This window comes from Podarcis vaucheri, assembly GCF_965113315.1.
Source record: "Podarcis vaucheri genome assembly, chromosome: 10".
NCBI classification, from domain to species: Eukaryota; Metazoa; Chordata; class Lepidosauria; order Squamata; family Lacertidae; genus Podarcis; species Podarcis vaucheri.
The window spans coordinates 55,370,545-55,394,545 of NC_138748.1; the positions used below are offsets into that span (position 1 = coordinate 55,370,545).

Sequence of the window (24,001 nt, forward strand, 5' to 3'; positions counted from 1 at the left end):
GATTCTAGCACTTGTGGAACATGAGATGTGAGGCTAAATAGCCTTATCCATGCATTCAAATAACATATGTAGTCATGTGGAGGGGCGGGGAACTGCACATACAAGCCACACCCCCACTGCCCTTACTTGTTGTAGTTTAACCTTAGGTCAGGGGAAGATGATCAGTTCCCAAGAATGAATATTCCCCTGCTTCCTTTTTGGACCAAATACAATTTGGAAGCTCAAGTGGCCAACAACAGGAAGGCTTGGGCTGGAGAGCAATTCCTAGCTCACATGTACACAACTGTTTGGTGCCAAGGTATATCTTGGGTAGGCACCAGTTCATGGGAATCCATAGGAATTTTTTGGAGATGGGGGCAAGGTAAAACACTGAAAACAGGCTAGTTTCTCACGAAAAATGGGATGAATAGTGCCTGTACAATGGTAGTGGAGAGGGAAATACGTGGGCGAATGTAATTACACAATAGGGCTATTGTGTAGTTGCATTTGCCCAATATGTGATTGCATTTGCCCATATTCTTCCCACCTATTTTCCGTTGTTGATTGTATGCTCCTTGGGGGAGGAAAGACATGTGCATGCTGTCTGTGTAACTCTATAGGGAACCATATGTCGCCTCTTCCTTTTACAATAACTTCCTTTTTTGCCCATTCTTCTTTTTGCCTTATCGCTCTGCTTATTTAACAGAAGCACGTTGTTGTTTTTCAACTTTGCTGATGCAGACAGTCTTGTTTATTAACTGTGTACTAGGGAGGGGGTTTTATAACTTAAGGGAATGAAATCTGCTTAATGGACAAATAGGAAGCAAAATGCATTTGCCGTTTGTTGTTTTTTTTGAAGTAATTTCTCCCATTTCCATTCTGCCTTGCAGGAGTGTGGATCAGCTTTATGTTGGGGAACATTTCCCCCCCACTGCCTCCCCCACCTTTTTGCTGCTTAGTTTATTTCTTGGGACCTGTGCAATGCTGGTGAAGGAAACTGGGATCACCGTGTTTGGTGTTTGCCTGGTGTATGATGGCTTCTTGCTTTCTCAAAATAGACTCAGAATGTAAGTAAACATAACTTGCATGTTTAAGTGTTTTGGCTATATCTATCTTGCATAGAAGCACACAAAATGTACCAGCTCATAAATACGTTCAGCACATGAGCGTCCACAGTGGGGTGACGTGGGGCAGTTGCCCTCGCTGGATCAGCCAGAATTTCCAGATTCCCAGCTTTCATTTTTTAAAAACAGGAAGTTTCTGGTATTTGTAAAACTTGAGATATGAGGCAAGTGCTTCCACTAGTCCAATGGGGCTTCCCCCTTTCTCGCTTTGTGCACTCCCCCAATGTCCCTCCCCAGTTGGTTCTAAGGGTTGTCGAGAGAACCCCTAGAACAACACAGGATGGGGGGGGGGGAGAGAAATGGTTAGTGTTGAACTGGGTCCAAATAAATTTGGGTTCAAATCCCCACCTAACCACACATAGTTTCTGAGTCACCTTGGTCAGTCACTGTCTCACTGCCATACCATATTGTGAGAATAAAGGTTTTGGGTGGCTGGAGGAAAAACCATCTATGCTGTCCCAAGCTACCTGGAAGAAAATATTAGCTAATTTTCACAGTGTTTCCATTTGGACAGAATCATCCCTAAAAACCTTAGAACTTGGTTGTCTGATATGTATTTAGGACTGTTCAGTGAAAATCTTTCTTTCCTTCAACTGCTTTCCTAGATGGGCTCCCTGCATTGACAGATGCTAACTATTGTGTTTTATTGCTTCGATAACGTTATATAGCTGCCACATCTGTATTGTAGAGCTTCCAGGAATTAGGCTGTGTGGCCCAGGTGTGGCACAACTTTATATCCGCGCTAACGTTATCCAGCATGAATGCTGCAGTTTATAGTGCTCAGTATTTTATGTCTATACTTCTTCCCTGGCACTCTTTATTGAGATGGATTTCTCCATCCAAATAAAATAACCTAGTTACGCTGATAACAACACTTAAGATCGATAATGGAAACAGCACCAACAGCTGCAACAGACATCAAGCCATTAGAGCAGCAGCAAATGTACAAGCTACAGCGAATCATAAAGTATATAATTGTATACATACGCATTTGTAAATTTATATTAAAGTGAATTAAATTTTTGCTGGGTTGTGGTCAGCTAAGCTCCACTCAGACCCACTGGAATTAATGGACACTCGTTAGTAGCACTGACATTGAACATAAGCCTGTTTCATAGAACTGCCAATTATTTATCCCAGGTGTGGGGAATGTTCATGTATTTGATCCCTTTCTGCGATTCATTTTCAGCCATAGAGAATGGCTCAGAGGAGCACTCTTGTCACGCCGTCTGAGAAATGATATTGGGTGTGGAATCATCCTAATACCGCTTTTCACACAGGTGGAACCAAATAAATGCTGTAGGTAGCCCCCGCTCGATGTACGTGGAAACCTGCCTGTTAATAAAAAGCTTCGATTCCTCTCTCAATTAGGAAAAACGGAGGGGTGCACCAGAAGATTCCCCGCCCTCCTTCAGCTTCTCTACACGCTTCGTTACAATTTCCGTCATCCAGCAGGGAAAATGGGAAGCACTGCGTGGCTCACAAGGGGACGTGGAACTCCTGCCACCCGGCATCGCCTGAAGAACAGCAGCACAACGGCCTTTCTGTCTTGAGCAAAGTTGTGAGGGCTGTGCTAAGGTACTATATTCAAACAAATGTTTGGAACTTGGAAGTGCACCCAGCTGCTTTTATCAGAATAGCAGGTGAACATGGGTTTGTGTGAACCTGCCCCATACCTTGCCTTTTGTTCATTTGGCCTAGTCTTCGCCAGCCTGATGTTGGTGGACTCCCAACTCTCCTCATCCCCAGGCAGCATGGCCCAATGGTTTGGGGAGGGATGAATCTTGTCAACTTTGCTTTCTCTCTGTTTCCCATTTTCCCAGTCTTAAGTTTAGCTCTCCGCACTTTTGCACCAGTTTACAATTTTGTTTAAAAGTCCGAATAAAAATTCATATACATTTTCTTGCGCATTTAATCTAAAATACACATTTTTGTATAGTGTTTTGCCCAACACACACATTTTTGCAAGCAATATAATGCAGTTTTGTACGTCATTTTCACCGATGTAGGAAATTTTGTGTGCACTTACCCCTAATAATATGCTTTTTGTGCACATTTATTGTTTTCAAAACTGCAATGCAAAATTTGAAGAGGTGCAAATTTTGAAGGGGAGCTGCATTTTGGTTCGTGTGTTGGTTAGAGAAGTGCCAATTAGATTTGCATTAAAATGTGAGCCAGACTGATTTATCCCCCATCGCCAATCAGGGATGAAGGGAGTCTCAAGGGTGCCTCGTTGGAGAAACGTGCTCTTAGGTCATTTGGGTCTATTCTGACTGGCTGTGGCTGTCTAGGGTCATAGGCAGAGGTCTCTCTCATTGCCTCCTACCTAAGCCTTGGTACCTGGAGATGCCAGGCATGGGTTCTAGCACTGAATTGTGGCTCTCCTACACAGCATAACCTAGTTTCCTTTCTTCCCTCTGTTTTGCAGGGGAGCCAACATGTCCCAGTGCAGTTTCACCAGCATACCTAGCTTTCAAGTCAATGTGGTATTTGGGGTGAGGACCATTTAGCAGGTTGCGCTTTAAGGGTAGCGCAACTGGTTCAGCTGCACCGGGTGCCGTGCTGCAGGGGGCGCCACAACAATGCTGTAGAATGGAGCCAAGAGGCCAGGGGATGCCAAATTTTAGTGTTGCATAGGGCACCTCTGAAATTTGAGAGCCCAAAGTCTGCCACTGCAGTTAGGGCCCTATCCTGCAGAGATGAGTAAAGCAACTTCCCCTAGGTTGTGTCACTAAATCAGTGGCGTAGCGTGGGGGGTGCCAGGGGTGCCGGCCGCACCGGGCGCAACATCTGGGGGGGCGCACTCGCTGCCTCCGGAGTCGCCGAAGAGCCTCGGGCGCAGGCTGTAGCGGAGCCGCATGTCTCGCGGAACCGACGAGCTGTGCGCGCATCCGGGCTGAAGGCGCCCGGCAGGCAGCGGCTCTCAGCGCTCGCCGCGGAGGACGCACCAGGCAGCCCCTCCTCACAGCCCCGCCTCCGCCGGTGCTGCTGCAGCTGCTGGGCCGTTGCATTTTCCTCGCCTCTCTGCCCCCCTCCTCCTCCGGGCAAGCGTCGTCGTTTGGGCGGCAGCACCAGCGGCAACTCGCAAGTTAGGGGTTGGGGGGGGCGCAAATTACTTGCCTTGCCCCGGGTTAGGGGGCGCAAATTACTTGCGTTGCCCCGGGTGCTGACAACTCACGCTACGCCGCTGCACTAAATGGCAACTTGCGAACAGGAAATAAGGGCTTTGTGTTACTTCTGTTTTTCCTCTCTGGGTGGAGCACAGCGTCCTTCTACTAAGGATTTATGTGTATTGCTTGCTAAGTTTCCTTACCCATCTGCTGGTAATTGAGTTGTGAATAAGTCTTATTAGCCGTTATCCCTTTTTAATCCCTCCTTAATAGGGCACAGTGCTGTTAATTGGATATGCTTGTTTCCTGGTGTTGTGTTTCATTTGCCAGGTGATCTTTTCCTTGAAAATACTTTTCCTTGCCATACTTTTATGTTTTATGTTTCAGTGCATTCAGATCTTGATTTTTTTTGTACATTGCCCAGTGGTCTTTGGTTGCTGGGAGGTCCAGAAATGTATTCTTAATTCTCATTACAGACATAATGTACATTATAGGCATAACATTTTCTTATGTCCATGTGTTGGCAAGCTAGTCATACAAAGGAGTTAGCAGTTGGGCTCTTGATATAACCAGATTTCAGCATTTGTTCTGAAAGAGTTTCTGCATGCAGAAGTGGTACAGCTAATTTTGCTGATAAAACCCATGTAGTTCTGCTGTATGCTTATGCAAGATGTCAGCAATATCTGCTTCCTTGGGTCTTTGTGTTCTGGAGCAGTTAAGAAACAACTAGAAAAGTGTTAGGAACCATAACGCTCCAGGTGATCTATAATGTAGCTTTTGGCCTTTACTCAATATTTTGTAAAACAGTCAAACAAAAAAACCCTAATGGTCCAATGCAAGTGTTTGTTTTTAATTACAAACTTGGTTGAATTTTGTTTTTAATTGCCAAACACAAAGTGTTGTCTTCCAAAGAGAAATATATGCACATATGTTAAGACTTTTATGCAGTCATCCACATGGCATCAAAACAAACTTGGAAAATCTTTTACATTACATTTTCATCTCACACCCGCAGGGTATATTTAAGTCTAAGGCGTTAAGATAATTTCTCCATAGTGGCTGCTGTGACTGAGACAGAATGGAGATTACTGTACTATTGTTAATAAACAATATAAACTGAGACCATACAGAGCCAAACCCAGCTTTCTTTGTTCATCCTCTTACCACCCACCGAACATTCAAAAAATCAAAACCAGCAATAAACTAAAAACACATCAGCATTCTAAATATCTCAGTAGGCTTGTCTAAACAAAAATGTTTTTAGCAGGCCCTGAAAAGAATACAGTGAAGGTGTCTGCCTGATATCAATAGGCAGGGAGTTCCATAGTGTCGATGGCACTACAATAATAGGTTGGTTTATTACAGGTATTGTGTGGCACCTGTAACAGTGCCAGTTGTGCAGGATCAATCCCATCAGGAACTCCAGTCTTTGCCTAGCACGAGATTCTGTGTTCTGCTATGCAAGGGAGTATGGTTAGGTTATTAATGTCTACTCAGCACTTTTATGAAGGCTTTTAAACTTGGTTGAGCACCTTTTTGAAACATTTCCCTTTATAAAAAAATAAAAGAAAACTATTCACCACCCTTTGAAAGACTGACATCTTTATGGAGGACTGCTCATAGTTAAATGTTGTATGGAAGAATGGTTTTCTAATGAGAACTAAAATTGAGAGAGAGGTAGGTTTAATTACCATTTTGTGATTTTATAAATCTCCCCTGTACATTCCTCCAATTATCAATTTGTAGTTAAGTTCTGCAAAGCCATGGTGAGTGCACTTGATATCCTCAACGTTTAATTTAACACGAAGCTAATAACCTGCTCTTGTCTTTTCTGTCTTGTAAGAAGTTATTTCTATTTATTACAACAGGGAGTTTGGGTTATGTGCAACTATGGAAGAGAGATGAAATTATCAAACTTGGAAAAATACTTTTGAAATTGCATGATCAAAACATCAAAAATTTGAGTGAATCAAAGATGGTTCAGATATTTGCAGTATCTCCATGTCAAATGGATTGTTTACTCAGATGTTAAAAATAACAGCTTGTTATTTGCAAGGCCCTAAACTAAACTTAAGGTCCGTATAGTTAAATTAAAGCTATGGTTTTCCCAGTAGTGATGTATGGAAGTGAGAGCTGGACCATAAAGAAGGCTGATCGCCTAAGAATTGATGCTTTTGAATTAATGTGCTGGAGGAGACTCTTGAGAGTCCCATGGACTGCAAGAAGATCAAACCTATCCATTCTGAAGGAAATCAGCCCTGAGTGCCCACTGGAGGGACAGATCCTGAAGCTGAGGCTCCAATACTTTGGCCACCTCATGAGAAGAGAAGACTCCCTGGAAAAGACCCTGATGTTGGGAAAGATGGAGGGCACAAGGAGAAGGGGAACGACAGAGGACGAGATGGTTGGACAGTGTTCTCGAAGCTACCAGCATGAGTTTGACCAAACTGCGGGAGGCAGTGGAAGACAGGAGTGCCTGGCGTGCTCTGGTCCATGGGGTCACAAAGAGTCGGACGTGACTAAACGACTAAACAGCAACAAAGTAAACTTGCAAATAAATCTACAAAAATTAGTAGTCCACAAAAAAATTATAACTCACCTACTCTCACATACCTGTGTTAGTCATTTAAAGGGGAAAACCCACCTTGGCTTTTGAAAACCTTCCCCTACATAGTCACCTGGAACCTATTCTTGCCAAGTGAATTTACAAACTTCTGCTAATGAGATATGTGTGGTGGATTTTTTTTTGGGGGGGTAGCCTGTAATGTTTAATTTTTTAATCTATTAGACTGCTTTCATTGTAATCTTTACAGAAAGGCAGCATTCAGATGCAGTGAATGTAATTATTGGCAAATCCTTTAATGAGCTAAAAAGATATCTCTGATTAATTGGGCAGCAGATTAAAAAGAAACTAACATAATAACTTATTAAAATTGTAGATTTTCAAGAACTATATTAAGAAAGGCACTTAATCTTCTTTTTCTCTCATACACATTGTCTCTCCCCCTGCACCCCCCCAGCCCACACACAAAAGAAGAATGCCTTTTCTGAGATGGTGCCTAAAACAAAACATGTATACGTGACCTAAAAGCAAATTATACTTCTTGCTTCAGGTCTAGCTGTTCCCAGGCTTTCTTCAAAGTGCTGGTCGTTATTTTGAAAGCTTTTAAAGTGGTTTAGGACCAAGATACTTAAAGAACAATCCCACCCCAGATAGGAATCTGCTTGTCAGCTAAGATAGGGGTGAGTAACCTGCAGCCTGACAGCCTTTCATGTGTGTAGGAAGGAGGAAAACAGGGGGAAAGAGGGTGACAGAGATAAAGGGATAAATAGGCACCGCTGCAGTCGGAAGGTAAACGGTGTTTCCATGCGCTCTGGCACTTGTCACAGTGTTCCATTGCTCCAGAAGCAGTTTAGCCATGCTGGCCACATGACCCGGAAAAGCTGTGTGTGGACAAACGCCGGCTCCCTTGGCCTGAAAGCAAAGATGAGTGCTGCACCCCATAGTTGAATTTGACTGGACTTAAACATCCAGGGGTCCTTTAGGGTCAGTGTGGTGGTTAAGAGCGGTAGACTCGTAATCTGGTGAACCGGGTTTGCGTCTCCGCTCCTCCACATGCAGCTGCTGGGTGACCTTGGGCCAGTCACACTTCTTTGAAGTCTCTCAGCCCCACTCACCTCACAGAGTGTTGGTTGTGGGGGAGGAAGGGAAAAGAGAATGTTAGCCGCTTTGAGACTCCTTCGGGTAATGATAAAGCGGGATATCAAATCCAAACTCTTCATCTTCTTCTTTACCTTTACCTGTGTTGGAAGCAGCTTTCTACAGGGTTTGTCCATTGGTCCATCTCACTCAGTACTGTCCGTCTTGACAGCTTTTCTGGGAAGATGCCAGGGACTGAACCTAGTATTTTCTGCTTGCAAAGCATTTGCTCTCCCATTGAAACACAGCCCTTTTCCATGGCATGCTGTGTTTGTTTTTAGAAGAGAACCTAATACAATCTTGTTGCTGTTCAGGGATTGTTGTGTCATCTGGGGCAGAAAGTGTTTCATTGTTTCCTAGATTTTATTTTATTTGGTGGGAATATCTCTACCCCACCCCACCCCATCTCAATCCTCCCAAAAGAACGGGGAATTTATCTTGAAAATTTGTGGCTTACATTAACATTATTGGATTCTTTCCTTGTTATAAAGTGCAGATTTATAGCAGGGAGTGGCTATTTTATTTTAAACGTAACCAGCAGACTGCATAATAGGCCTTGCTGATCTATGAGGAGAGGGTTTTTACAAGCTCCGGTCAGGAAGTTAAATGTTGGAGGGCTCTAAGACAGCTGTCTCTATTTCATCGTTATTCCCTGCATTTGCAATTCAGCTGTGTTTGATGGATGCTGTGTGCGCTTCCAAGGTCAATAGGACCAGATTGTTTACACTGGAGTTTTTTTGTATGGTTGCCAACACACACACACACACACACACACACGACGCTCTGATTCTTGCTCCTCTACTAATACCAGCCCCAGCAAAAATAAAATAGCAGGAGAAAGAGATCTTGAAATGTTGGAGGAAGCAACACAGCTGTGAGCCGTTTTGCAATTAAAATTTCAAGACCTGCGATTTTCGCCACCAGATATTGCTGGCCAGAAATCAAATAGCAAGGAGGGCTCCACAGAGCATCTAACTCATCATCTGAATATATTATTTGAAGCATTGTCTAATATAGGGGGCGGGAAATCTGTGGCCTTCCAGATGTTTTTGGATGCCAACTCCCATCAGTCCCAGCCAGCGTGGCCAGTGACCCCTCAGTATTTGGAAAGCCGCAAGTTTCTCACTCCTAGTTTGACAGAAATTTGTCACAGGAACTTCTCTACGTTTTTTCAAAAAGTGAGTTGCGTCTCCTCGGTTGTCGCCTTCTTTGGCAATCACTTGTAGCTGAGTAAGATTGTCTTCCATGAACACGGTTTTAACAGTGAGTCTGTAAGTGATTGTGGAGGCCAGTTCTGGATCCACGTGTCTTTCCACAGTGGGGACATAGGTTTCCAGGTGGGAGTTGATCATGGTGAGGGGTTGCCAAGCGTGCCTTCCTCTTGGCATGTTTCTCCCTTTCGTCCTGAGTTCGAGTGTCTTCAAAGCCCATGGCGCCTTTGGTAAAGGCTGTTCTCCAATTGGAGTGTTCACAGGCCAGTGTTTCCCAGTGTTTAGAGTTGACAAAAATGTTTCTTGTGTATGTGTTACAGGTTCTTGGGACAGTCTTCTTACGGACCATCTAAAACTGTAGCTGCTTAAATAGTGAGGTGATGAGTTGGAGGCACATTTTTGTTCTGTTTTTGAGGGTATGTTGGTGTTCCCTATAATAGGGAAGGGGGGAAATAGCAAAAATGGGCATTCCCTCTTACAATGGAAGCTAGACATTTGCTTATTAAATTTATTAATTCCTTCAATATTTCAAAAATATTTCAATATTTCTAAAAGGCTTCGGTGTCAAGGTTTTGATTTTTTAAAAGCAGAATAGATTAATAGGTTAAAAGGCTGATGATCAAAGCCTTTTTAGTTGATTAATTAGTGGAGGCTGCTGTTCTAAATGCAGATGCAAGGGTATAAGTGGAACACAGGTGAAATCTAGACACATATAAAAAACAATGTGATTTTTTTTTTTGGGAAAAATATATATTGAATTTGCCATAGCTCATCATCGCCACTTGTTGTCACATTTGTGTAATGTACTTTACAACACATTGAAAATGTTTTATTTGCAGCTGTATAGCTGAGTCCACAGTGAGTCTTGTACAGTACACAAGCTTGCACTGAGTGAATCTGGCTCTTTTGACTGGAAATGTGGTCTAAATGGTTAGAAAATATTTTCAGCTGTGGCTAAATTTGATCTTGGCCCCTAAACATTTAAATAACTGGCTATATTCTCCCAGTCCTGATGTTCCAGTTATCATTGTGTGCCCTCTGTTCTTCATGCCAGATAATGGAACAGAAGCAATTTCAATTGTATAGAAAAAGACCACCCACCAAGGGCATTTCCCTCTGTCCTTAATCCTGTCTCCTTCCACTTCATAAGCAGCCATCTTTGGATCCCATTTGTGTTCACTGGCTTAATTAAACCTCTTTCCCAGTGGCTTATTTCAGATACATATTAAATTTACATAAACACTTTCCAAAGTGCAAGTCTCAAGATTGTTTCCAAGCATAGAAACTAAGTTTTGGATCTGGTGGGAGGAAGAATTGACTCATAACATATAGAGAATACATAAGCCTATTATAGCTAGTAGGCGACTCAATAGGAAGCATTTCATTTCTTTTATTATAGGTATCTTTAATACAGTCTCCCAATCATATTTCTATGGCAATTAAACGGCATTACATGCAAATTTTGTATGCAGTTCCAAACTTCCAAGACAGGACTATTACGAGAAAAGGCAATCAGGGGGATTGGACATTTTAAGCAAGAAGGAGTACTTCAGCACTTCGGGATTAAACTAATATCACAGGCATTTAAGAGTGCTTAACCTAGCCTGGGCCGTTCTTTCTCCATGCATGCAAACAAAGTAATGTTGGACCAGGACTTTCAAGACCCAATTCAAATCCCCACTCAGCTCTGAAGCTCACAGAGTGACCGTGGACTCCTCGCTGTTTCTCACCCTCACTTCCCTCCGATGGTAGTTGTGAGGATAAAATAGGAGGAGACCCATGCAGAACACCCTGAACCCACTGAAATCAATTAGTAGCAGATTTAAGACCTAAGAAATTGTCGTTCTTTGCACAACATGCATTCTGTGGAATTCATGGCTTCTACAAAATAACTTTGATGGAGTCTAGCATAAAAGAAACTTAGAAGAATGAAAATCACAACAAAGCTTGATTTTGTACAGCAAGTCCTCAACTTGCACTCATTTAACTTGTGCACATTCATCTTTCTGCACCTGGCATTTTTTAAAAAAGGGGGTGGTTGTCAAGGAAAAAGAACTTTGGCAATCTCACCTGCCATTTAACCCAGTGTGTTTTGACTATACTAGTGATCCCCGGAATGTAACCCCTATGTACATTGCAGGCTTATTGTGTGTGTGTGTGCATATTCATGCCATCAGTGTGCATAACACTTTACTGGAGTGCAATATGGCAGGTCTCTGCCCGAAGGAGTTTACAGTTTAATATACAAAGCAATGAAAATAATTGAGGAAGAGGGGGCAGGGATAGAATGTCTTGATTATTTCACTGATACATGCTGTTGCTTTGTTATAGTTGAATATGAGAATTAAGGGATTGTACCAAAGGATTCAGAGAAAAAGATCTTGATAATTTTTTGATAATTTGAAGACAGGGGCTGTGAGTTTGTGCATATGTCTCACATGAACCTCTCCATATTTGATTTGATCTGCCTGCACTTCTCATCATTGTGTTAAAACTTTCACAACACAGTTCTTCTTAAGACCTCATATGGGATAGTTTATAGATAGTCTCTGAAGGATCCCCATTGATCATTTATGAGGTAATGCTTTCCTTTAGCTTGATGCCTCACTGGGAGTCAATTCTGAAAGCACTGACTTGGAGGGGAAAATGCTGTGTTGGAACTGGCTGTATATAGTGCTGGTCAAAATCTTCAAGGCGTTTTGCAGATTTGGCAGGTGATAGGGGTTTGGGACTCAGAAGTTTAACCCAACAACAGGATGGGGATTTTTCTGTGTAATGAGCTTGGGTGGAAAGGCTAAGGGAGCTGGCCATGTTCTGCCTACAACCACAAATAAAGGAAGGAAACCATAACACTAGACTGCCCCCCCTTTGCAGGTATGTTCTACAGTGCCATTGGCCAACTGGTGGATCATTGGCTCATCTGGCTTAGTATTATCTACACAGACTGCCAGTGGCTTTCTGGGATTTCAGAAATGACCCCCAGGTCTCTCCGGTAGGCCATTCGACAGCCTGAGTGTCATCAACTGAAAAGGCCTTCTCCCCAGTAGCCACTTTCCAGTATTCACTCAGGGAGAAGGGCATCTAAAGATGATCTCAAGGTCTGATTAGGCATGTTTGCGAGGAGGTGAACCTTAAGGAAGCAGGTTGTAAGCCTTACAGGTTTGGGAACATTTGGCTTTCCAGATGTTGGTGAACTACAGCTCCCATCATCCCTGGTCCATTGGCCATGCTGGCTAGGGTTGGTGGTAGTTGAAGGACCAAACCGCACCACTCCTGTTCTAACACATTTAGGTCTTTGAAGGTCAAACAGCGGATGTCCAACCCCAATATAAAGACCGGCTTGTTAAGTCTCTTTTATGATTCTTTGCCTGTTGGTTTGCTCTGTGCTGTGCAATCCATATGTTGCAGCATGAAGGTTAATGGCCTCTGGAGATTAAGCTGCATCCTTTGGGGCTATTGCAGGATGATCACAGAAACCAGAAGGATGTTGCTAATCTCTTCAGCGGTGACTTTGAGACAGACTGGCACAATAGCATGTCATGGAATGTTTGAGATTTGGGAACAAGCAAAGTATATCAGTGTTATGCACTAACATGGTTCACAAGTGTGTGTCTTTGGGTCTTTTCATTAGTCATTGCACAGTTGTTTTGAGTTTCAGGTCTGTCCCTTCAAAATGCAAGTCACTGTTACGCTCATGGGTCTGCTGAGCCATTCTGCTGTTTTGGTTCCACCCCTGGGATTTTATAATGTGGATCAATGTGACCCCAGTCATCTCTCCTTTCTTTTGACCTGCTTGCTAAGGATAACGATGAGCATTGCTACTTGCGTCATTGCTATTCTTATATCTTAGAGCACATCTGCCTTTCAAATTGTAAACCACTTTTAAACTGGCTTACTGCTAATGACACTTGAATGCTCCACTATTGATTTGTTTTTCAGAGGGACTTGACAGAAGTTGAGGTCCCTGGTGGCTAAGGAAGAATTATTGTTTCTTCCTTTTGTTTGTTGAGAAAACGAAACTTCCAACCCAGGTCGCATTCAGACTTGGGGACTATTGTGATAGTCTTCCTGATCATAATGCCTAGGCCATTATCTTTTCTAATGTTCCTTTCACATTGCAGTATCTGTTGTATTATGGAAATGTGGCTTTTCAACTGATATACAGGCATGCTGCACTGAATTTCATTCACAGCAGTGGGTGTGGTGTGACACAACAGGAAACATCATTGGGCAACGTCCCTACTTCCCCTCTCTTTCCACACATACATGCTTCTGTTCCCCCATGAAAACAACAGGAAAGAAATATGTTATGTACTGAAGTTCTCACCCTGGGCCAGCAGAGGGATTCTGTAGATAGTTCAGGTCCACATATGCAAATAAGCGGTCGAAAGTGACCTTCAGTGATTGGATAGTTACAGAAAGTTGTTACAGTTACATTGTACTGGAGCTCTAAGCAGGCTGGCTGAACCTTTCAGTTCAGTTCTGTTCTGGCCTGTGAATAAACAAGAGCTGTTTGAAGAATCACTGTGTCGTCTGATATGTTCACCCACAACTTAACAAAATGTATGCCGGAAATGTGCCCCAAATGTCTTCACTTTACTCCCAAGATTTTCCGGGTTATGGCATCTGCAAATCTATTCCTTCTGGAATCAAATAATATGAAAACATTCATTATAGAATCATAGAATCATAGAGTTGGAAGAGACCACAAGGGCCATCGAGTCCAACCCCCTGCCAAGCAGGAAACACCATCAGAGCACTCCTGACATATGGTTGTCAAGCCTCTGCTTAAAGACCTCCAAAGAAGGAGACTCCACCACTCCATTAGTTTTCTGGAAGTGGCTTTTATGTCATAGGAAAGCTCTAGCATAATGTGGAAATTAACAGGGGACTAGAACAAACTGCCATGTGAATGCAGCCTCGGAGTGACTTACCACGTGACTGCCTTATGTCCCATTGAGCAACAAACATTTGACAGACTATCGCTGAAATATTTTTGTTGCTAAGGTAGTCTGAAGGCAGTCTGGTATCTCTCTCCGCCCCTCCCCCCTCTTGGAAATCCATTTGTCATTTTAATGGCTCTGGAATGTTACATGCTGGGAGATTGGAAATGTCAGAATCCAACAAGAGGCTCAACGACATTCTTAATAATGAAGGAATATATCTGTGCTGCTAAGGCATCTTGGTTCCTTTGGGTAGTTCAGTTAATTTCAAGGTGTGAATAAGATAAAAAATAAAAATCATCTCAGTGCTGAGGCGATTCTTCTAAACCCGCTCATCTGTAAATAAGCAGATTCCTCAATTGTCTAAAGCTGCCACTGCGCCATAATGATGCTCACCTGCCTGCTAAATAACGATACTTTCCTTCCACCAGGATGAGAGCAAAAGCTTTTCTGGAGTTCATTATGTGTCAAAGCAGCTCACCCTTTACATCTCGCCCTCTCTCTAAAGAACTCAAAGTAGTATAAACAGCTCTCTACTTACTTTTTTTTTACACTAAACAGTACTGTGAGGTAGAATCTAAGGTCACACAGGGAGCTTTATGGCTGTGCAGAGATGTGAACGGGGTCTTCCCTATTCTAGTCTAACCAAGACCTTCTTATAGATTTGCACATGGAGAGATTTTTAGTCTTCATAGTGACGGTCTTCAAAACGTGGGCTTTACTTGTAACTACAACTCAGAATCGGGACGCGGGTGGCGCTGTGGGTAAAAGCCTCAGCGCCTAGAGCTTGCCGATCGAAAGGTCGGCGGTTCGAATCCCCGCGGCGGGGTGCGCTCCCGTTGTTCGGTCCCAGCGCCTGCCAACCTAGCAGTTCGAAAGCACCCTCGGGTGCAAGTAGATAAATAGGTACCGCTTACTAGCGGGAAGGTAAACGGCGTTTCCGTGTGCAGCTCTGGCTCGCCAGAGCAGCGATGTCACGCTGGCCACGTGACCCGGAAGTGTCTCCGGACAGCGCTGGCCCCCGGCCTCTTGAGTGAGATGGGCGCACAACCCTAGAGTCTGTCAAGACTGGCCCGTACGGGCAGGGGTACCTTTACCTTTACCTTTACAACTCAGAATAAAGGAAAGAAGAACGAAGGAAGGAAGGGGGATTTGTGAGGATAGCAGTGCTCACGAGGCAAGACTTTCTGAACGCTTCAGAAATGCAAATAATAATACATTAGTATGCTGGATCAGATGAAAGGTCCAGCCTTTTGACATATATATGTACGTATGTATTAAATTGGTCACCATTAAGTTAATCTCTGCTTATTAGCTTGTGTCTAGAATTAAGTGGCAATTATATCATTAGCTTAGCACCCTGCATGATTAGCTTACTGAATTCACTGCTGCATGGCTTTCAGTTTAGATGGATTTTTTAAAGGAAGGCTGGACCAGTTCATGAAGGAAGATAGGTCTTCCAACAGCTGTTAGCTATGTCAGGTGAGATAACCCTCCTGTTCAGGGTTCCAATCAGGAAGGAGGAGATTCAGCTTCTTACTGAACTCCTTTGCACAGCTTCCTCTTGGTCAGCTCTTGGTCCAGTTCTTGCTCCAGAACATGGAGGGTTGGTTAAGGATGGACACGGAGAAGCTAAGTGACAGGGCATCTGCTTTGTTTGCAGAAGGTCCCATGTTCAATCCCTGGGCATCTTCAAGTAGAGCTAGGAAAGACTCCCTGTATGCAAGCCCAAGAACAGCTGCCAGTCATAGTCAACAAGATATAATCTGGGGTTTTGCTGGCATATCTGTTGTACTGGTAGCATATAATACCTGTAACATTTTATGATACTTGTAAAACACTGAAGATTCCTGCCCCCTAAAAAAGTAAGCAGTATATACATTATCTACATGTTTGCCCACCTTTGGTTCCCACCATGCACTCAGCTCTCACTTGTGACTCCTAGAAGTTGTCTACATGTGACAGCCCAGGAAACAGCTTTGACAGGCCAGCTAAACCAGGTGAGGGGAGCCGATGGGTCTCAAAGCCCATCTAGGAGCAGGAAAACTTTGATCCTAAACCTCAACTGCCTTGTGGGATATCTTCGGGAGAAGAAAAGGCTAAGGCATAAACCCTACACAAGTCTGGAGTGGAATTGCTAAGATGGTTGGATGGCACCTTGTACTCCTGACAACTCCTATAGCCAAGCTGGTGTGAAACGTATTGCTCTGCTTTCGAACACATCGGCAAAGCCAAGGGGTGGGTATTGTCATCTGGGTAGTCCAGGATTTCCATTCACACTGTCCAGGCATGCACCTTGGATAGGTCATTTCTGTTAGGATATTTCCATTCCACCTTAAAAGGGAGCAGGCTTTGTGAGTCAGAGAGTCTGCGCATGTCCTGTTCACAGGATGTTTATGTTTTCTATAATAATAATAATAATAATAATAATAATAATAATAATAATATATTATTTATACCCCGCCCATCTGGCTGGGCCTCCCCAGCCACTCTGGGCGGCTTCCATAAAAACCAAAAATACAATAAAATATCACACGTTAAAAACTTTCCTGAACAGGGCTGCCTTAAGATGTCTCCTGAATGTCAGGTAGTTGTTTATCGCCTTGACATCTGCTGGAAGGGTGTTCCACAGGGCAGGCGCCACTACCGAGAAGGCCCTCTGCCTGGTTCCCTGTAGCTTTGCTTCTCGCAATGAGGGAACCGCCAGAAGGCCCTCGGCGCTGGACCTCAGCGTCCGGGCAGAATGATGGGGGTGGAGACGCTCCTTCAGGTATACTGGACCGAGGCCGTTTAGGGCTTTAAAGGTCAGCACCAACACTTTGAATTGTGCTCGGAAACGTACTGGGAGCCAATGCAGGTCTTTCAAGACCGGTGTTATATGGTCTCGGCGGCCGCTCCCAGTCACCAGTCTAGCTGCCGCATTCTGGATTAGTTGTAGTTTCCGAGTCACCTTCAAAGGTAGCCCCACGTAGAGTGCATTGCAGTAGTCCAAGCGGGAGATAACCAGAGCATGCACCACTCTCGCGAGACAGTCCGCAGGCAGATAGGGTCTCAGCCTACGTACCAGATGGAGCTGGTAAACAGCTGCCCTGGACACAGATTTGACCTGTGCCTCCATGGACAGCTGTGAGTCCAAAATGACTCCCAGGCTGCGCACCTGGTCCTTCAGGGGCACAGTTACCCCATTCAGGACCAGGGAATCCTCCACACCTGCCCGCCTTCTGTCCCCCAAGAACAGTACTTCTGTCTTGTCAGGATTCAACCTCAATCTGTTAGCCGCCATCCATCCTCCAACCGCCTCCAGACACTCACACAGGACCTTCACTGCCTTCACTGGTTCTGATTTAAAAGAGAGGTAGAGCTGGGTATCATCCTCATACTGATGAACACCCAGCCCAAACCTCCTGATGATCTCTCCCAGCGGCCGCATGTAGATGTTGAAAAGCATGGGGGAGAGGACAGAACCCTGAGGCACCCCACAAGTGAGAGCCCAGGGGTCTGAACACTCATCCCCCACCACCACTTTCTGAACACGGCCCAGGAGGAAGGAGCGGAACCACTGTATAACAGTGCCCCCAGCTCCCAGCCCCTCAAGACGGTCCAGAAGGATGCTATGGTCGATGGTATCGAACGCCGCTGAGAGATCCAGCAGAACTAGGAAACAGCTCTCACCTTTGTCCCTAGCCCGCCGGAGATCATCAACCAGTGCGACCAAGGCAGTTTCAGTCCCATGATGAGGCCTGAATCCCGACTGGATTTCGTTTTCTCTCTGTGTCGGAGACACTGACGCAGGCAGTCATGTCTTTCTTTGTTCTGATCAACGCGGAATAAAACTTGTAAATAATGCTCTCCTGAGTGCAACTTTTGCTGTGACTATCTGCTGATAGAGTGTGCATGAGCTCTAGAATGTGGCAAGCTTTTTTCTAGAAACTCATGTCGCTAATTGCTGATACTGCGTGCTTACGGGAGATCGATGGATCGTCTGGCAGACGGCTTGGGGCCATGATGGACTTTATCTTCCTGGCAGTATCCCAACAATTTCGGCGTTGCTAACTCAGTGGTTTGACTTCACCCTCGGAGGTGCACTCCATTGTCCTGGGCAACTTTTTGCTGATGAAGTTTGAATTTTGCCACAATTTGTTTTCCAGCCTGATGCAAAAGTCTATTTTTAAGGCAGAGAGATTTTTTCAATTGATTTCAAGATTATTGATATGTAGAAAGACCATATTGCTCAGAGCACATGAAGAGCTCTATGATCTCCTTCCTTTTTAGGTTTCCCTTGATTTTAATGGGAAATAATGCTGCGGGCAGAAATAATTACCATAGGATAAATCAAAGGCACACAGATGGAACACCCTGATAATGAGATACAGCAATTAGTAACAACTTTGTTTTAGAACCGTACTAGTGGTATGCTTTGGAATTTCTTTGATGTGGTCACTGATTTATAGATAATATTGGGGAGGGAATACAAGGCCCATACAGGCAAGCTCAGGATTTTTTTGCTTTTGGCTCAAGGTGTTTGTTTCTTAATGCTATGATCCCAAGAAAATTTGATGATGAATTGCCTCAAGCTCAGTAGTGTTCATCTTAGGATCAGGCTGCAAAAATGAAAAATGTATTTGGCATAAGGATAGTATTGGTACAGTACCGAGGCTTTCAAAAATGATTTCATGGAGAATCCTCGGGTTCCCTAGAAGCTTACCAGGAGTCCCTCAGTTCAGTAATGGTTGGCAAGTTTCTCTGAAAGTTCTTTTATTTATTATATTTCTATCCATTCAAGGAGCTCAGGGCTGCATGTATGTTGTTATCCCCTCCCCCTTTTAGCCTGACGGTAACCTTATGTGGTAGGTTAGGCTGACAGTGGCTAGTTTGTGGTCACCCATTGAGCCTCATGGCTCAATGGGGATTTGACCTTGGCTCTCCCCAGAGCTAGTCAAACACTCTAATTACACCACAATGGTTAAAAGACAGCTGGTCCTCCACTGTTGCTCACCTGAAATGCACCATTGCAGGGATGTGTTGTATATACTCTTTCACTTTGTCCTGGGAACTATAAAAGACCTCTGAAAAAATCTCTACAGTTTAATGGCTGAATTCAGACATCCCACCAAAGCACGGTTTGATTGCATGACTGAACTTATGTCACTTTACAAACCATGGTTTGCAAGGAACTGAACTTGGATATCAAAGCATGGTTCAGAGCTGGTTTGCAAACCACAGTTTGTGCTGCTATATCTGAATTCACAAACTACAATTATGGCTTCATAAGGCTGTTGCAACACTGAGAAGGGAGCTTGATGCCGAGCAGATACAAAATGAAAGCAGACAAGTAGGTTCAAAACAAGGTTTGCCTTCTGTACATTTGAAAGTTCTGACTATGGTGTCAATTCATCACTAGGATTACCAGAAACCGTGGCTTGGCACAATGTCTGAATTGTGCTGTTTAGTTTTTTTCCTTTGCTCTCTCACTTTCATTCCTATTATAGAGAAGCTGTTGCATTTGTTATATCTAAATGCCGGTTGTGTGTGTGCGCGCATCTATTAAAGAATTGCTTGCCTAAGCCTGTGCAGTATCTCTTTCAGTCAAAGCCAGAATCAACCCATTTTCTGCAAAGGATATTGTTGTTGTTGAATGGCAATATACAGTGTACATTTTGCATTCCTTCCAATAAGTGCCGGAAACGGTTGTCGGTATGCTCTGTGCCAACACCTTTTGTGAAGTTTATTATTGGGCTGTCGTTAAGAACAGGAACTATGGTATTGCTGTCTTTTCATTTATCCATTCTGATAAACTGTGGCGAAGTTTTCAGTGCTTATGCGGTTTTTTCTAAGTTCTTTTCTAAATAAAAGGAAATGCATCTGTTGGGTGTAGAATCATCCTCTTATTACAGTGGCCAGCTTTTTTAAAAAACAAGGAATGCTTATAATGAAGACTCTTAACCATTTGCTAAAGCTGTACACATTAGGTAGGGCTTTGGTCAGTAGTGGTAGGCTCAGAGGGTTGCCATATATCCTCTTTTTCCAGGACATGTCCTCTTTTTCATGGGTAGAGTCATCATAGCAATCCATAGTTAAAAGTAGAAATCGGCAAATGTGTCCTCTTTTCTTGCTGTTCAAAATATGCAACCCTAGAACTTCAAATGCCTTTCTAAGATGACATGTTCTTTTGAATGAAGAGCTGTGTGTACAGTGGTTACTACACTGATGTCTTTAGACTTCACCAGCCACCAATTCTCTGAATTAGGATCTTTCCATTTCCATACAGAACAGGGATAACCCAATAGGTTGGAGCAAAGGACAATGCAGAAAACCTGAACTGCCGTTTGTTGTGTTTCAGCTTTAAAGAGCGGGTGTTTGCACTTGGACATAGAGCTTTAAAGTGTGGATATGTGTCTGGAAAGAGCAGGGCAAGCGATAAGTGTAAGTAAAGGTAAAGGGACCTCTGACCATTAGGTCCAGTCGCGGCCGACTCTGGGGTTGCGGCGCTTATCTCGCTTTATTGGCCGCTTCCGGGTCATGTGGCCAGCATGACCAAGCCACTTCTGGCGAACCAGAGCAGTGCACGGAAATGCCATTTACCTTCCCGCCAGAGCGGTACCTATTTATCTAATTGCACTTTGACATGCTTTCGAACTGCTAGGTTGGCAGGAGCTGGGACCGAACAATGGGAGCTCACCCCGTCATGGGGATTCGAACCACTGACCTTCTGATCAGCAAGTCCTAGGCTCTGTGGATAAGTGCTATATCTTTCTGGTTTCCAAGTTTGCCTACCATGTTTTGGGTGTGTCCTTTTTCTGTGCCTTCCATTGGAACTTTCCTGTTGTCTGACGTGTTCCAGTACAGCAGTTCTCTTGAAGGGACATGTACTGGACAGACTGGTCAGAGCTTGGCCCAATGCCACTCCAATTCTCTTTTGACAGCAATTTTAAGAGGGAGATAAGGAGGAGTTCTGTAGAACTCAGTAATTTGTACCAGTTCAAGGGATTCTGCAGACCTCTCAAAGCAGCTCATCCACATCAAATATAGAAACAGAGGGATGCTAATGATGCTTCTGGTATATACACTGTTCTCAGTTGCGGTGTTTATATTGCAATGGATAACATTGATTTTTATCCGAGAAGTGTCTTGTAAGCAGGCAACAGATGGCTCAATATCCAGGCAGGTTGTGCTAGAGTTTAGAAGCACATTTACCACCTGGAGTCGTTCAGGTGGACAGCTCTGTCTGGACAACAAGGGGATGGACAAGGGGAAAAAAGACTTGGTTCATTGATAGTCTGAAAATGGGCATTTCATTGTGCTTGTATACATTTGATTCAAGTTTTGTGCGCCTACAGTCTCCACTTGTGTTTTAATGCTTCCAGTTTCCCTGCAAATGAAGGCAGAAACATTACAGGGAGAGAAAGAACCTAGGAGAGTTTTGGAAACCACCAGACCAATAAACAGAACTGATCTGCTACCTCTACAGAAATTCTGAGTGGCAACTGTGTAAACCCAACCAGATCACAGTCTGCCAGTAACAAGAGTATTAGAGACCCCTCCATTTCCAGATTCCCTGAACCAAATAAAAGCCTGCTGGATCAGGCCAGAGGCTCGTCTAGTCCAGATTCCTGCTCTTGGAGTCACCAGTCATGTACCCCAATGAGAAGCCTGCAAGCAGGACATAAGCGCAACAACACTCTCCCCACTTGGGATTCCCAGCAACTGGCTTTCAGAAGCAGACTGTCTCTGACAGTGGAAGGTAGAGCATAACCATTGATAGCCTTATTCTCCACAAATAGGCCTAATCCTGTTTTAAAGCCACCCATTTTGGAGGCCATCACTTCTTTTGTGAGAGCAAATCCCACGTGTCCAAACCTAGCATGTATTTCAAATAGCCCTGAAAGACAATGGAACAGCACCATGGTAGTTAGGAGGAGCAGGGAATCCTGAACCGCACAGTGTAAGAATGCTGTGCTCACCTATCACAGTTAGGCAAACTGGTTTTTTGTGACTGTATGAACCTGCTGGCTCCCAGGGAGAAGATTGCATTTACATTGTCCAAAACCAGGGTCACGGTTAAGGTCTACAGACAAGAGTTATAAGGATTTTGACCAATAATTAGCAAAGCCATTGTTGTCCCAACCTCCTGCCCTACTTCTAAAGGGTAGGGCAGGACCAGTCATTCATGTGATTCTTATCCCATGTGAGAAAACCTTGGTTGCAAGTGTGTGCCCCTACAGGGCAGATCAGTTTGTACCAGTGCATATGGTAGTGTGTCCTTGGTGATGGTACCTGAGACCAACCTTCTGACTCACGGCTGGCCCTGCCAGTTCACTGACCACTTCCTCAGCTACCATGAGAACTTCATTCTCAGGAGACGAAGTGGACAGTTGCTCCAGCGGCTCCCCCTCCTCTTCTGTGATGTCCAGCAACAATGGGGTGAAACCCTTCCTTGCTTGAACACTCACTATCTCCAACCTCTGGATCCCACTTCTCCTCTGACAGATCTTGTCATCTAGTCCCATCCTAGCTGGCACCACAGGTTCCATGACACAGCCTGAGGTCACACAGTGTATTCTGCCACCTCAGCTCTTGAACACCTAATAAATGGGCAGCTAACCTGTGGCTCTCCAGATGTTGCTGGAGAGCAACTTCAAAAGGGCTGTTTTCCACAAGCAATTTTCTTTATCAAGCCAATATCCACTCTTAATATCCAACCAGCATGGCCAATAACCACGGATGGTTGAAGTTGTAGTCCAACATCTGGCTAGCCACCTATGATTCAATTCTTACTAATTCTGTGGAATGTATAAATTAGGTGTCACCAGTGTTAGAATATGGTGATAAAATCAATCCACATTTAAGACATGAATCCTAAGAGCATAAAGGATGCCGAGGAGATTGAATAAATGGAAAAGGTGCAGTTGAGAAGGAACTACAGTATCTGGCTTGTCATGTCAGATGTCAAAACAACCATAAACTAGTCAGCTTGGCAGTGCTGGTATGTCGGAGTTTGAGATGCTTTCTTTGGCCTTTATATTTTATTGCAAAAATAGAAAACATAGGGGGGGGGAATAAAATCCTCTGCCCCCAAATGAATCATTTTTATGTCTTCCAAGAATGTGAATGGAATTGCATCTGTCTTTTTAAAAGGGAGGAAATCAGTCTGAAAACTGTTTATAAAAATAGCAGAGCTTTTCCAAATAAGAAAAAAAGGAGGGAAACTTGTTACCAGTTCTCTTTAGGGTGTGTTCATTGCTGTGGAATGAATACAGCCTCCTTTATTTCATCTGACTTGAGCAAGGGAGCTTGACAGATCAGAATGTCAGATTAGACCCCTTTCTGCACAGGAAGGGCATGTTTTCCTGATGGCTTTGGAACTGGCCTCCATTTAACTGATATAGAGTAGATATTGGCTTGATAAAGGAAATTGCTTGTGGAAAATAGGCAGGGTCTTCATTTGAACAATACTTAAGGAAATAGCTCATGCTTTGCACCAGCCCTTTTGGAGGACAAAGAGCCAGGTTCCTAGCTGATGACAATTCAGTCTAGAGGTAGTTATTGCCCTCTAACTACTAAGTAGTGCTGCCACATCTGGCTTATGTTGGCTCTGTACCTATTTTATTCATTCATTTGATTAAACCTAAGTCTCCCTTTTTACTTCAAAAGTCCCCAAGTGACCTACACTGACAGACAAACATATACATACATTCTGTACATTATTTCATAGAAGGGGAAATCCTACAAACCATTAACTTCATATTCAACATAAAACAATCCCCCAAGCAAAACTCTCAGACACCCTTTTTAAAGGCAAGGTGGAAAGATGCTAGATATACTACATGTCATGCCCCCACCCCACTTGAGTTAAAAATTGCTTGTTTATATCCTGCCTGCCTTCCATCTTGGATCCCAGAGTGGCAGTCTTGTGGTTCCCAAGTGGTCTGTTAAG

The 24,001-nt window shown here is 43.8% G+C and overlaps 1 protein-coding gene across 1 annotated transcript in view; it reads left to right on the forward strand.

The window, feature by feature from the left end:
* The window catches only part of TMTC1 (transmembrane O-mannosyltransferase targeting cadherins 1), a 141,246-nt gene that overhangs the window by 21,852 nt on the left and 95,393 nt on the right, over positions 1–24,001 (forward strand). Inside the window, exons 4-5 of the mRNA XM_082240469.1 lie at positions 870–1,046; positions 2,475–2,681. Of these exons, the coding sequence (XP_082096595.1) occupies positions 870–1,046; positions 2,475–2,681 (384 nt within the window). The remainder of the gene's footprint in view (positions 1–869; positions 1,047–2,474; positions 2,682–24,001) is intronic.